This window comes from Frankliniella occidentalis, unplaced genomic scaffold (genome assembly GCF_000697945.3).
Source record: "Frankliniella occidentalis isolate FOCC.00 unplaced genomic scaffold, Focc_3.1 Scaffold187, whole genome shotgun sequence".
In the NCBI taxonomy this organism is placed as follows: domain Eukaryota; kingdom Metazoa; phylum Arthropoda; class Insecta; order Thysanoptera; family Thripidae; genus Frankliniella; species Frankliniella occidentalis.
Window position 1 is genome coordinate 633,630 of NW_026267313.1, and position 13,150 is coordinate 646,779.

The window sequence follows — 13,150 nt, forward strand, 5'->3', positions numbered from 1 at the left end:
ATAGAGCACAACAAAGTCATACTTCTGATAGCCGAAATAAAAAAACTGGTATAAAATATAAGTGTACTGAAAAGCCAATTACTGTAAAATGCCAAAAAGTAGTTTGAGTTCACGTCGTAACACTCCTACAATTTTGACATTTCATTTCGAGTCAACTGAATACAAACTTATGAATACTGTAAGATAACGTTTGAGAAATAAGGGGAACACCCAATGAAACTTGAGAATTTAAAAATTTTGAAGCTATTAACAAATTTACCGCCACATATAATTGTAACAAGCTGTCAAAATATCTACAAATACTGTCAAGCACCTCATAGTACTGCGACTTATGTAATGGAAAAGGCCACACTATAAAAGCATGTGACACACAATGGGACTTTGGCTGCTAAAATGTAGTCATGGAAATTGGCCACAAGAGAAAAAAAAAGAATGAAAGGTGTTATTATCGTCGGCGTGAAGACGTAGTGCCAAAATGCACCTAACCTAGCCTAAATGGGTAAACTGAGACAATACTAAGAATTATCAACTGGAATCCACTACAAACGTCCGCACATCGGGAATGTAACAGAAAGGCTTACAAGCCCACTCAAAAGCTCAGAAAAATGAGTTCACAGTGCTACGAATCTAATCGCGGATTCGTCGAAGTAGATGTCCAGGCTTCGTTGGGCCTAAACAAAGCAAAGCTAAAAGCCCCTCCAGACGGTACCCAACGGTACAAACACCAAATGACAGCCTGGCTTTACAGGCCATTCTCCTTGATATAATTCGGATACAAGCAGAAAATTCCACGGAAACTTCGAAATGTTCTAATACATTATGAGCGGCTTCTGACAAAAATAACTGCATTCCTCACGTCAAATTTCTGAACACAGCCGAGGTTAATCCCAGATTTTAACGCGAAAAGAGCAGTGGGAAATGATTAAGAACGTACGTGACACAGAAATTTACAGATGTATATGGGTTTGACAGCAGTCATGATACAATGGTAAAATTAAAACACTACAAAATTACCGAGTTTTGTTGAAAGGTGAGAGCATCAAACTCAAGTTGAAGTCAAGGATTCAACCTGATTCAACCAGCGGGAGAATTTTAGTGTTAAGCGCAGTTTCTCATACCATTCGAAAGATTGTTAACGATGTCTCGCAGGCATGATCGATAGTTGCCGGCGCGGGAGAACGAAAACCGAAAAAAAACAACGAAGTCTGTTTGTTTGTTTCCACAATGTCATGCTAGTGCGACATGATGGACATTTTAATTTAGTGGTGTTTAGTGTTTTTAGAGTTTTCGGGGCTTAGTTTTAAAGAATAGTCTCGAGGCATGGGTAGAACCTCCTCCTCGTACCCATGTAGCCAATGCCAGCTGTAAACATAACCAAACCCTGTTCAAGTGGCCACTATTCACTTTCCCCCAGTCCAGGGAAACTGGATAATCACGACATGATTGCTGCCTCAGAACCAAAGGTTTGATTTTTTTTCATAATAATTAAAAAATAAAAAGTAATGCATGTCGTAAGTGTGTTTTATTTCTACAGTACCATGGTCTTGTCATGTTAGATTGTTTTTAGTGAATAATGTTTTACTTACATAATTCAGGTATTTGTGCCTTGTGGGCGTGAAAGGCTACAAAATCATCCAGGTTCTGTCATACTGCCTTCAACTAAACCCCAACTGCAGCCAGAATCTCATCTGTTGCACCTTCTCAGCCAGGTCAACATATCAGACAACTCTGATGTGAGTGAAGTTCTATTAATTTTATTACTTCAGTAATACTTTCCTTCAAAAAAAAGCTCTATGAAATTAAAGTATTTCTCACTTTTTAGGCCGAGTGGTGGGTCCTACGAGAAAGTCCTGATTACCCGCAATGTGAAGAAGAACTATATATCCGAGGTAAAACTGTTGTGTGGAGTAGAGGAGAAGGAACTGACCCTGCGCAGCCAGGACCATCAGATGCAAACGGAAGTCGCAATGTTGTCATTTGCAGCTACACAGGGGAAACAAATGTATCTCATGCTTTGTGGACAACATTTCAAACAGCAGCATCAGATAGACCATCTACTGACCGTACTTCAGGTACTTACATGACCTTCAAATTTGTTCCTGTTTCTGGATTAGAATTCAATGTTTAACTATCATTTAATTGAATGAAACAGGGAAACCCATGTCCTGTGTGTGTATAGTTGATGAAAGTAACATTAAAGCATTCTCATCTGATGGGGAGGATTTTATTGCATCTCTACAGTTTAAGGTATGAGCAGTTTCTATAAGGCTCACAATGTATAATTCTATATTTGCTTGTGACTGTAAAACCAGACTAATGACTACTCTCACTCATTTCATTTCAGCTTCGTAGTGTGTGGAGTACATGTCATGGCCTCCTACTGGAGAGAGCTATTGGTCCCAATGAAGATGGACGGCTACCAACACTATTTGCTCTTCTACATCCTCTTGATGAAATCACACCAGTTATAGTTAAACAAGGTATTAAAATTTACATTTGCCAAACTTTTTCCAAAAAGTGTGCGGATTTTGTATATCAGATTCTTTTGTTTCAGGAAGCGTTAATTTCATGAGTGATCCTTCCCAACATGTTGTATTTTGCTCTGATGACCCTCCTATAGTTATGATGTATGATTCCAAGAATTGTTATCATTCTGTGTGGAAAATGAGAAAGGCCCATCAAGAGGTATGGGCTGTTGAACTGTACTGCTTAAAATTATTTTGTTCGCAACTGCCTAACCCTTTCGTTTCTAATTATTTCTTTAAAGGAAAGTCAAGCAATGTGTGGAACAGAGAGTTCATTAAACCTTTCTTCTTCAGTGTATTTAAGTAGTGGCAATGTTAGCACCTCATCCAATGCAGGTCTGCATCGTAGTTTGTTTGGGAATCTATCAATGAACCCCGGCCTCAGCAGTCCATACAACAGTAATCAATCGTTCTCACGACCTCAAAGTCCAATGGCTAACATGAGGTTTGTGCATGAACTTCCTTGTGTTTGAAATTTTGAAAGCAGTTTTACTTATTTTAATAATCTCTATACAGTAAGCATCAGTCACCCTCTCGCTCTCCACAACCATGGATGAATCGGTCAAGAAACTTTCAGTCTCCTAGTGGACCTTCAAGTCCTGTTTCATTTCTCAGTACACCTTCCCCATCAGCCTTTAGTCGAATGCTGACAGATAACTGTGCCCAGGACCCACGGCCTGTATGCCCACAGATTTGTTTAGAACCTGTGTGGACTGAAAGCAGTAGTTCATATGGGTAAGCACCAAAATTACGTGCTTGTCAGTAGATACAGTGGTTGATGTGTGCATAATTTGTTAAAATTTGTTTCCAGCGATGGAATTAAGTCTGGTCCAGCGAAATTGGCTTTTTTGACTACTGATGTGGTTGGGCAAAGATATCTATGCTATCTGGTTCCATTAAGGAGGCAATTGTTGTTTTCACGATTAGAGAAAACCAATACATCAGAACGGCTTATTTTTGGCATGACAGCAGGTGTTCCTGCAGTAGATGCAGCTCCTGTCACTGTAAGTACTTTCCCCTCTCACTTATCCTGTTATTATTTTTAGAAGTATTTTTGTTATTTTTAGTATCACTATTCCTGTACAATTATTATTTATATTGGCTTTTCTATGCATACACAACTTTATATTTTATTTCACTACAGCATCTAAACATGGTATTGGTTGTTGAACCAAATGGGGGTGTTGTCTTGTACTCTGGAACAACGGTTGTTGGTAAAGTTCATATGCCAGGAATGCCATCCCATGTGAACACCTCATTTCTCCCCATTAACTTGTTTAATCAGTTTGGTTCTCCCTTTCCAAGGTAAACTATTTTTAATAAAATCGGAGCACACCTCACCAAATACACGTACTTATACTATAATTGTTTTCTTTTTAAGGAGAAGCAGTCTGTTGCCAAGTGTTCGCAATTTGGCTACTTACGAGCAAGCTGCAGATCCTCTAGATCGCTTTTCCATGTCTCCAGCTCCTATTCCTAGGCGAAGCAGTTTGCTGCCTTCTTTTAGAAATGTGAATTCTCTTCAAGAGCCCTTCTTTGATGAACGCGCTGAGATGCTATCACCTGTGCCTCATGACAAAAGTAGGGAGTCTCCCATATGTAGCAGTGCTCCTATCTCTTCCCAAGGAACCCCAAGAGAAGGCCTTCTAGCTCTTAGAGATCCAGTGAAAAATAGGGTGACTTTGGTAAGTCAAGTTGTCACAATAACATCAATCATCTTTGCTTATTATTCTATCTATCTTTTATATCCTCCAGGAATATTCAAATGGATCTTTCTACCGTATGTCACTTCCAGAAATGTGTTCATCTCCTCTGGGTTAGTGTTGCTTTTTTTTTTTCCTCCCATGTAAAATCTTGCTTTAAAAGGTCTGACAAACGCTGGTTGTTGCCATATTGCCATTATATTTTACTTGTTGATTTTCATGTAGTTTCCCAGTGTTTATGTGCACTGAAGCAAGTATTACCAAGAGATGTGGCTGTGCAACTTGTAGTCAAGTGGTATGTCGCTAGAAATGCTCCTGGAACTCAAGATATTGCACCAAGTCAGGAGTGGCGACTTTTCCTTGGCGTTTTGCTTGGTACGCTCACTTATATCCCTACATTACTACAAAACCTTAACAAATTTTCTAAAAAGTGTTTTTTTTATTGTTTTTTCTTTAAACAATGTTTTTAATTTAGGTATGTTGGGTTATGATGTTGATAAATTGGCAGTTATGCATCAGCCTTCATCAGAAAGTGGAGATAGTCCAACTTTGCAACCGAAGAAAAAGCGGACTTGTGATAGTGGTTCTGAAGAGGTGATTTACTCTGGGTACCAGTATATTCTACTAATATGTCACCTAAATTAATTTTTACTTTATCTGTTAGGACTGGGAGTACTTATTAAATTCCCTACATCATCATTCACTGGGTCCTGGGCTTTCTTCCCTTCTGGGTTTGAAGCCTATCAATGGATCCTCTGGAGCTTCTGAAAGTGATGCAACCCATGGACACATTAATACTAATTCCTTATTATTCAATTACATTCCTTTGGTGTTATTAACTTTACATTTACTTTATGAGGTGAGTTTGAACTGATACAAGTTGCTTTTTTAATTTTATAAATTATAAATTAAGTTTCCATTGTATTTTCATGGATTTACCAATGTTTTTCCAGGATATGAAACTCAACACACTTCTTCTAGATAGTCAACCTCTGCTTGCACAACTTCTTCATCAGTTGGCGTCAGACTTGCAGTATGCTCAATATGCTCATCACTATTGGCGAGATTTTCCAAATCATTGTCCACTCACTCCTGTTAAGGTACAGTTGTTCACCACTGTATCCCTTTACAATTCTGCGTATCTGTAATATTGTTTTTCCCTTTCTTTTGTTCCTGGTTGAACATTTTCTCACTGAACCATATTTTATGCCTTCCAGGAAAGCCAAATAAAAGATACTGATTTGCAAAAGCTGTCTCCTCCAAGTTATATGCCACCAGAGCCACCAAGCATTTTTGAGCATTTGTTGATTCTTATGCAAGGCCCATCAAGACCTATCCCCTTTCCATATTTGCGACATGTTAATAAGAGAACTCGAGACATTGTTCAGGTTTGTAGTCTCCACCATACTTTATTTACTTTCCTGGAAATGTTTTCTCATATTTTATGTTATTTTTTAGCTTGTTAGTTTGTTAACTGTTGGTTTGAAAGAGCCCAATGCATCTCTGGAAAGTTTTGTGCGACCTATTGTGCCAGCTGGTAGCCGTAATGATATTCAGGAGCTTTCCTCTCTAAGATTGAACAAGGAGAGAAGTGCAGCTCATCGAGCAGTTTTACTTATGGTGGAAATGGGTGAGATTTTGCCGACGTTCTAGATATAATTTTCAAAATTTATCAATGTGCATGTACTTATTCTTTTCTCATAAAATTTAAAGGCTTTGCACGTCGAGATTTACATACACTTCCTTCAGCAATTCTTCTTCTATTATGTGATGCATTGTACCAAGCAAGAGAAAACCCTCCAAGGGACTGGCCTCATGTAAGTATTGTGCTTATATTTGCCCTGTCACTATATCAGCCCTTTTTTTTCATTCATTTTCTTTTATTAGGCTGCTTACAAATTGATAGCTCGTCAGGATTTAGCATCTCAGTATGAGCCAACAAAAGTCTTGCCAAAAAATACCTCAAAAGGATCCAAATGTCTTGGCACTCTAGGTAATGGTGGTCCAACCTCAACGCGTGTTACCCAAGGAAATGAATTGGACGATGACATGGAAATTCTTAATATGGTATTTCTTTAGAAACATTAAGTTCTGCCTTGTCCTGCTATAATTGTTAGAAGTAATGTCATGTTAAAAAAAAAAATCTTTACCCAGATAACAAAACTACGTTGGCCTAAAGATCAAAGAGTTGCTGAAGCTCGACGTTTGCTTCAATCCTCTCAACCAGTTAGCATTACTATCCAGCAAAGACCAGAAGTTTCCGACCATGAGTTCATTGAAGAGCAGGAAAAGCATCTTTATGCACTGTGTACTCGAACAATGGCGCTTCCAGTTGGAAGGTAAATTATTTTGGACATTTCTCTTTTTATAAATATTATTTAGTATCCTGTTGCCTAAGTTATTTTCTCCCTTATTTTCAGAGGAATGCTGACTCTACGTTCATCATTTCCTGTCATTACAGAACCTTTGCCTATCCCCAGATTGTGTCTTATTGGCAAAGTACCTCCAAGAGGTACAACTGTTGATTTATCTCATATTGATGTTGTCCCAAATATGAATATGTGGCCCCTGTTTCATAATGGTGTTGCTGCTGGGTTACGCATTGCTCTATCTGCTCCTAACATTGATTCCACCTGGATTGTATACAACAAACCTAAGGTTTGAAAAATATTTCTCTATTTTTCTGTGAAACTATATTTGTAGATACAGTACTCATACGTTTATTTGATATATTTTTAGGGTGGAAGCGAAGTTTTGACTGAGCATGCAGGATTTTTAATGGCACTAGGTCTCAATGGTCATCTAAATACTTTAGCTGTCTTAAATAAATTTGAGTATCTAGTAAAATGTCATGAAATGACCAGTGTAGGACTACTTCTTGGCATTGCTGCTTCAAAAAGAGGTAACAGTCATCTTTTTTAGTATCTTAAAGACAAATTTGAGAATATTACCATGGCTGCATTGCAATGCTCTTTTGCAGGCACAATGGATGTAAATGCAACAAAAATGTTAAGTATTCATGTTGAAGCTCTTCTTCCACCAACCTCAATTGAACTTGATGTTGGTCCAAATACACAAGTAGCTGCTTTATTAGGGGTTGGTCTTGTATACCAAGGAACTGGTCATCGTCGCATTGCAGAAGTATTGCTGTCTGAGATCGGTTAGATTTCTTATCTAGTATCATAAGTTTATTAAATTCTTGACCCAGGCTGCTGTTTTTGATATTACCTAAGATGTCATTTTACAAATTCTATTTTCTGTTTAGGAAGGCCTCCAGGACCTGAAATGGAGAATAATGTGGACAGGGAGTCATACTCCTTGGCTGCTGGTCTTGCTCTAGGGCTTGTGGTGCTTGGGCAGGGGTCTGAACTATGTGGACTTGCTGATTTGGCTATTCCTGACACACTTCATTATTACATGGTAGGAGGACATCGGCGACCTGTGACCGGTTCTCAGAAAGAAAAGTACAAATGTCCAAGCTTTCACATTAGGGAAGGAGACTCACTGAATATTGATGTAACGGGTCCTGGAGCCACTTTGGCATTAGGCATGATGTATTTTAATACAGGCAACAGGTAAGGCCAAAAGTAGTTGGAAAACTTGTACATTTTGATGTATTAATGTAATTTTTAAAATTAATTTTACTTTTTGAATCTACAGAGCTGTTGCAGATTGGATGAAAGCACCTGACACGCAGTATCTCTTAGACTTTGTTCGTCCAGATTTCTTGTTACTCAGAATGATTGCTCGGAACCTTATTTTATGGGATGAGGTTTTACCTAATGTTGAATGGGTTGAAGCTCACATACCAGACACTATTCGCCCATATTGTCTTGTAAAGCCTAAAGTTAATGCTTCTGAATTCATTGACTATGAAACAATGAAGTAATTACTATTTGTACTGTTGATATATTCTGTATGATTCCCTATTCTTATTCCAAACTAAACCATCTTTTTAAATTTTAGCCAAGCATATTGCAACATCCTGGCTGGTGCTTGCTTATCACTTGGGTTGAGATTTGCTGGGTCACATAATAAGGAAGCCTTTGATACCCTCTTGATGTATGCAAAGAAATTCACATCCCTGTTGGGTAAATCCATCGCAGAACTTGCTGGAAAGTCCACAATTGAAACAAGTTTGAATGTTATTGTTCTGTCGTTAGCAATGGTGAGTCATTTTTAAAAACTTCCTCTGTTAGTGGAAAATTATTTTGATCATTGAAGAAATAATTTGTAATTATTTTTGGAAGGTCATGGCAGGAAGTGGCTCTTTGGAGGTGATGCGAATTTGTCGTTTCCTGCGTGCTCGTGTGGGCCCGACAAATTCTGTTGTTACTTATGGATCTCACCTTGCAACCCATATGGCTTTAGGGTTACTACTGATGGGTGGAGGAAGGTATACATTATCAACCTCACCCCCTGCTATAGCTGCTATGCTTGCTGCCTTTTTCCCCAAGTTTCCAACTCACAGTAACGACAATAGGTAATTGTCTTATGTGTCACATTATTACTATTCTATAATTATTTCTCTGTAGGAGAGCATATTTTTCTAATCTAAATCCAAATCTTTGTCTTACAGATATCACCTTCAAGCCTTCCGCCACCTGTATGTTCTTGCTGTTGAGCCACGTCTTTTAGTTCCACGAGACATTGACACAGGAGTTGTTTGCTATGCACATCTCACTGTAGTTTATTTGGATTCACATCATTATTCCAATCAAGTGGCAAAATTAAGAGCACCATGTTTGCTCCCTGAACTATCCACACTGAAAGAGGTTGGATAAATAAACTTATGTATAGATTTATGGTAGTTATAGAACTATCTATTTAGACTGTTAAAAACTTGAAAAATTATTTTATTCTTTAGGTGAGGATAGAAGATGAAAGATATTGGACAATGGTTTTCCATAGAGATCAGAACTGGGATCTCCTTAAGTATGTTCAAAATATAGAATGGTTTTATTCCTATCACCTGATTCTTACATCACTCTTATAAATTTTTTTATTTGCAAAATTTGCAGGCGTATTTTGGAAGGCCCTCCTACTGTAGATGTGAAGCAACGAGCTGGGTGCTTGTCTTATTCTGATGACCCCCATGGTTTCCGTAGCCTGCTTGCCCGAACTTTGACTGCACAAAGTGTATCTGCATGGAGTGTTCCAGTTAGTATTACAGTTTGATTGGTTGCTTATACTACTTTTTTGGGTACAAAGATTACACTTGTATGTTGCTATTATTTTTTATTTTTTTTGCAGCCTGAGTCTATACTTGCTTTCTCTTCTGACCCTACCATGGTGAGTTTTGCTCGCTTATTTTTAGAGCAAGACGGCACTGAAGAAACACAAAAATTGATGGGTGGAGAAAGTGAAAGGCACTTGGTTCAACTATTAACTGCACTTGTTTATGAATGTATTACTCAAGATAAGCGAATGGTGCTCTCTATTTGGATAACAACTCTGAAGGTATGTTGAACGGTAGTACTGTTGTGTACTATGTAAAGATTGTTTTATATTTGACTTTTCCTTTCGTTTGCATCAGGCTCTTCAAAGTATGAAGCGTGCACCTTGCCCACTATTGACCTGGCAGCTGAAACTTCTAGTGGCCCAAGTTTTAAGACAGGGAAGAGTTGGCGACAAACCTGTGGTCACACCAGATTTGGCATTGTCTACTCACCAGACAGTCAACAAAATTCTTGAATCATGGGAAAGAGGTGGTTATATATTCATATACGATCTTTTTGTATTTCCAAACACTTTTTCAATCTCTTTTATTACACATACTTTTATCACTTTCAGACCTTCAGCCGTTGCTTAGGCAGTACTTTATGAATGGGAAGCCAATTGGTAACTGTGATATTCTGCGCAAGCTTGCTACTTACCTCACATACCATAGAATACCCGCGCCGCACCATTTAGGACTCCTTGCTAGAGGTCAGACATTTTTCAGTCATCTATTGTCTATTTACACAATATGAGAGGTGACACTAACCACACTGCAACATTTTTCATTTACAGGACCCATTAATCCCTTAATTGTCTCCTCCCGCCTCCACCGGCTCCAGCTTCCCATTGACACCATCCAAAAAATATCCGAAATCCTGCAATCCTGTAATGACAGCTGATGAAAGGTCAAAAAGAACTAGAGTAATCAAATCAATAAATTATCTTTATTATCAACCATCTAGTTTCCTTGTCCTGTGTTTTCCGTACACGATAGGGCCCATTCGCTTTATTCTGGCAGAGCGGCAAGCGAAGGTTTTCGAGACATTTAGTCATTGTGTAACTCATGAGCAGGGTGTGTTCCGGTGCGTTATAAAGTTTGACCTGCCGATGTAGAGTGTCCACCCATCCTCCCGACCTGCTTAGGTCTCCTCTCTCCAAGACACGCCCAAGCTCGGCTCGGCGAGGTGACCACTCTAACTTTCGGGTACCGTCCCTTCGACCACGGTGTTTATGAGCCTAACAAAGACGACCGGAAAGCAAAGCCTAGCCGGTCTGCCAGAATATAGGGAACGGACCCTACCGGAGAGCGGGCGCACGGCGCCCGGGGCCCCTGAGAGGTAGGCAGTTCTGCTATACTTGTGCGCACGGCGTGCTGGCCTACCTGGGCATTGCCAGGGGCTCTACCTGCCCTCGCGGGCGGGTGGCCTGGCCACTGGGCGCTGCCGGCGGTGGGGAGAGGGAAGTTCCCAACAACCTGTTGTTGTTTTTGTTTTGCTGGCAAAGGAGAACGCGGTCTGTGACAGCTTTCTTTCCGTATTTTTCCTCATCCCGACGAAAAGGACCAGGCGCCTGCAGCGAGCTAGCCCGTCTCGCGCGTGGACCGGCGGGCTCGGCGCATCGGCGTTCATTATTCAGAATGGGGAAGGAAAGAAGGAGCACGGCAACATTTGACAACAAGATTTAGATGGGAGTCTCTGGACTGTGTACCTACAGGCGCCAGAGACGCAGTAAACTCTTCCACCCGATCGTTTCGCACTGGAGGATTAAACGTTTATGTAACTGGGTCTTGTACCCAGCACACACGCCGGCCGGAGCGTGGAATTAAAAATAATAATAATAAATAGATTAAGAGACTAATTGCGCGTCGTGAGGGTGGTCATTACAGGCTGGCGCCGAAAGTATAACACACAGCTGCTGGCATTCCACGTTGTGATGCATCGGCTTCTGCTGCAACCGATGAAGTCGTTGAATCACTTATTGCTGCACGCGTGAACCATTCCGCACTGCGCGCGTGGCCTGCGGAGTAGACGGACGGTGGCGTCGCTCTGGCCATGTCGCCGCCTCTTCCAGCCAGGAGATATTTATGTAATCCACCTCCACCGGGATATCAGTCCCGCGAGTCCAATCGTCCAACATCTGCGATCATTATTATTCCCGGCTTTCGCTTGTCGCGTCTTCCTCGGCGCCGGGTCATCGCCATCGCCACTGCTGCCTTGTTTACCTCACTAGGATGACAAAAGAGATTGCGCCCTCGCGCCGCATGTCGCTTTTGCGGGGCGTTCTGCCCGTGTGGCTCATAATAAGCTGGATCCCCTGTTTGTTTCGCACGAAATCTGCAAGAGCCAGGATCATGGGCGCCTCTACCTCACCCTTATTTTTCTTGCTCTGCCGCGTTCAAACGAAGGCCGCTCGTTTGGGAATTCCCTCCCTACTCAGCTCAGATCCCAAACAAGCACTCATTATAGGCGAAATATGTTCTGGAATATGGCATCGTCTATTTTCGGTCGTCGGAACATCAAAACCGCTCCCGCGGACCTACAACACGCACACACGCATGTGCGAGTTATGTAACCATTCATTGGCCTCTAATTTGACCCCCCCCCCCTTTTTCTCTATCGATCTCTCTCTCTAACACTTCCCTATGAACCCCTCACCCTCTCTGTCCTTTCCTCACCCCTGTTCCTCACCCTGACTTATTATCTATCTTCGCGTCTGGCTGTCCGCGCAAGCCCCGCCGCTGCGCCCCGCCCCGCCCCACTCCGCCGCACCCCGCCCCGCCGCGCCGCTCCGCGCTTGACGGTGTCGGACGCCTGGGCCTGGCTCTTGTTCTGTGGCGGCGCGGTGTAGAACGCTGTCTTGGCCGGCGCGGAGCGGTCGCCCACCCGAATCGTCCTCCTCGTACTCCGCGGCTACCGCCCGTACAACGCCCCACGGCAGCCCGGGAGGCGTGCGATACAGGCAGGACAGCGTGCCGCTCCAAGCTTCCCGTCAGAGAACCCTCGCTCAGGACGAGGCGCGGCTGCCACCTCAACCCCTTCTACTGCCCTTCCCCGATCTGGGTGAGTCTTCTTAAGTGTCGGTTAGGCCACACCGCAGCACGCGTGTAGTCGGGCTGCCTACTCCCACGGGGGCCCGCGGAGCCTGGTCGGTCGCGTATTGGGAAGCCAGTCCCGTCCGGACCGCAAACTACTGTCCTACTGTTATAGTTATAGAAGGTAATTAATTTCATAAAAAATTCAAACGCAGTTTGAGTGAACAAAAGATAATTTTTTCATATCTCTGAAGCAACTTTTTAATCGACGGAAATTTTGATGAACCTTACAACTTTGGGTTTGGTTCGAAAACACGGTTGATTTTCGAACGTGTCCGAGTGTCATGGATACTTAGCATTTAATTGAAGGCTACTGAACTTTTCAGAGACAAAATCGACCATGGGGTATTGTAGCCACATACCAGGCGCGGTATAGGGAGGGAGGGGGGAAATCCCCCCCCCACCCCATCCTATCTAATGAGCCGCTTGAAAGGTAGGCAATTTTTGCTACAAAACCCCTGAATGTAGGCAACCCACAGTCCACCGACCCCCCCCCACCGGCTCCAGCTTCCCATTGACACCATCCAAAAAATATCCGAAATCCTGCAATCCTGTAATGACAGCTGATGAAAGGTCAAAAAGAACTAGAGTAATCAAATCAATAAATTATC

General features: G+C 41.8%; 3 protein-coding genes across 7 annotated transcripts in view; 2 read left to right on the plus strand and 1 right to left on the minus strand.

Annotated features, from left to right (window-relative positions):
- The window catches only part of LOC113204899 (E3 ubiquitin-protein ligase TTC3), an 11,196-nt gene extending 10,079 nt beyond the window's left edge, over positions 1-1,117 (minus strand). For 3 of the 5 annotated variants that reach the window (XM_026420276.2, XM_052272105.1, XM_026420275.2), the window contains exon 1: positions 1,015-1,117. The gene's annotated coding sequence lies outside the window, so the exon portion shown is untranslated. Of the gene's footprint in view, positions 1-581; positions 709-934; positions 957-1,014 lie in introns of those variants that run through there. The other 2 variants (XM_052272103.1, XM_052272104.1) reach the window with 2 other exon arrangements.
- A 65-nt stretch (positions 1,118-1,182) lies between these two features.
- LOC113204908 (anaphase-promoting complex subunit 1) lies at positions 1,183-10,402 on the plus strand. The gene is made up of 35 exons (XM_026420285.2): positions 1,183-1,463; positions 1,596-1,733; positions 1,823-2,072; positions 2,153-2,247; positions 2,345-2,480; positions 2,555-2,685; positions 2,768-2,970; positions 3,042-3,260; positions 3,337-3,529; positions 3,670-3,830; positions 3,907-4,210; positions 4,281-4,341; positions 4,454-4,603; positions 4,704-4,822; positions 4,893-5,087; positions 5,182-5,328; positions 5,446-5,616; positions 5,687-5,858; positions 5,942-6,045; positions 6,116-6,295; positions 6,383-6,567; positions 6,649-6,886; positions 6,968-7,130; positions 7,209-7,388; positions 7,494-7,803; positions 7,889-8,113; positions 8,195-8,396; positions 8,479-8,711; positions 8,808-9,003; positions 9,096-9,163; positions 9,250-9,388; positions 9,482-9,688; positions 9,765-9,936; positions 10,022-10,156; positions 10,241-10,402. The coding sequence occupies exons 1-35, from the start codon at positions 1,356-1,358 to the stop codon at positions 10,345-10,347; spliced, it is 5,997 nt and encodes a 1,998-aa protein (XP_026276070.1). The 5' UTR covers positions 1,183-1,355; the 3' UTR covers positions 10,348-10,402.
- Positions 10,403-12,262: 1,860 nt separating this feature from the next.
- LOC113204900 (facilitated trehalose transporter Tret1-like) overlaps positions 12,263-13,150 on the plus strand; it is a 19,622-nt gene continuing 18,734 nt past the window's right edge. Inside the window, exon 1 of the mRNA XM_026420277.2 lies at positions 12,263-12,507. The gene's annotated coding sequence lies outside the window, so the exon portion shown is untranslated. The remainder of the gene's footprint in view (positions 12,508-13,150) is intronic.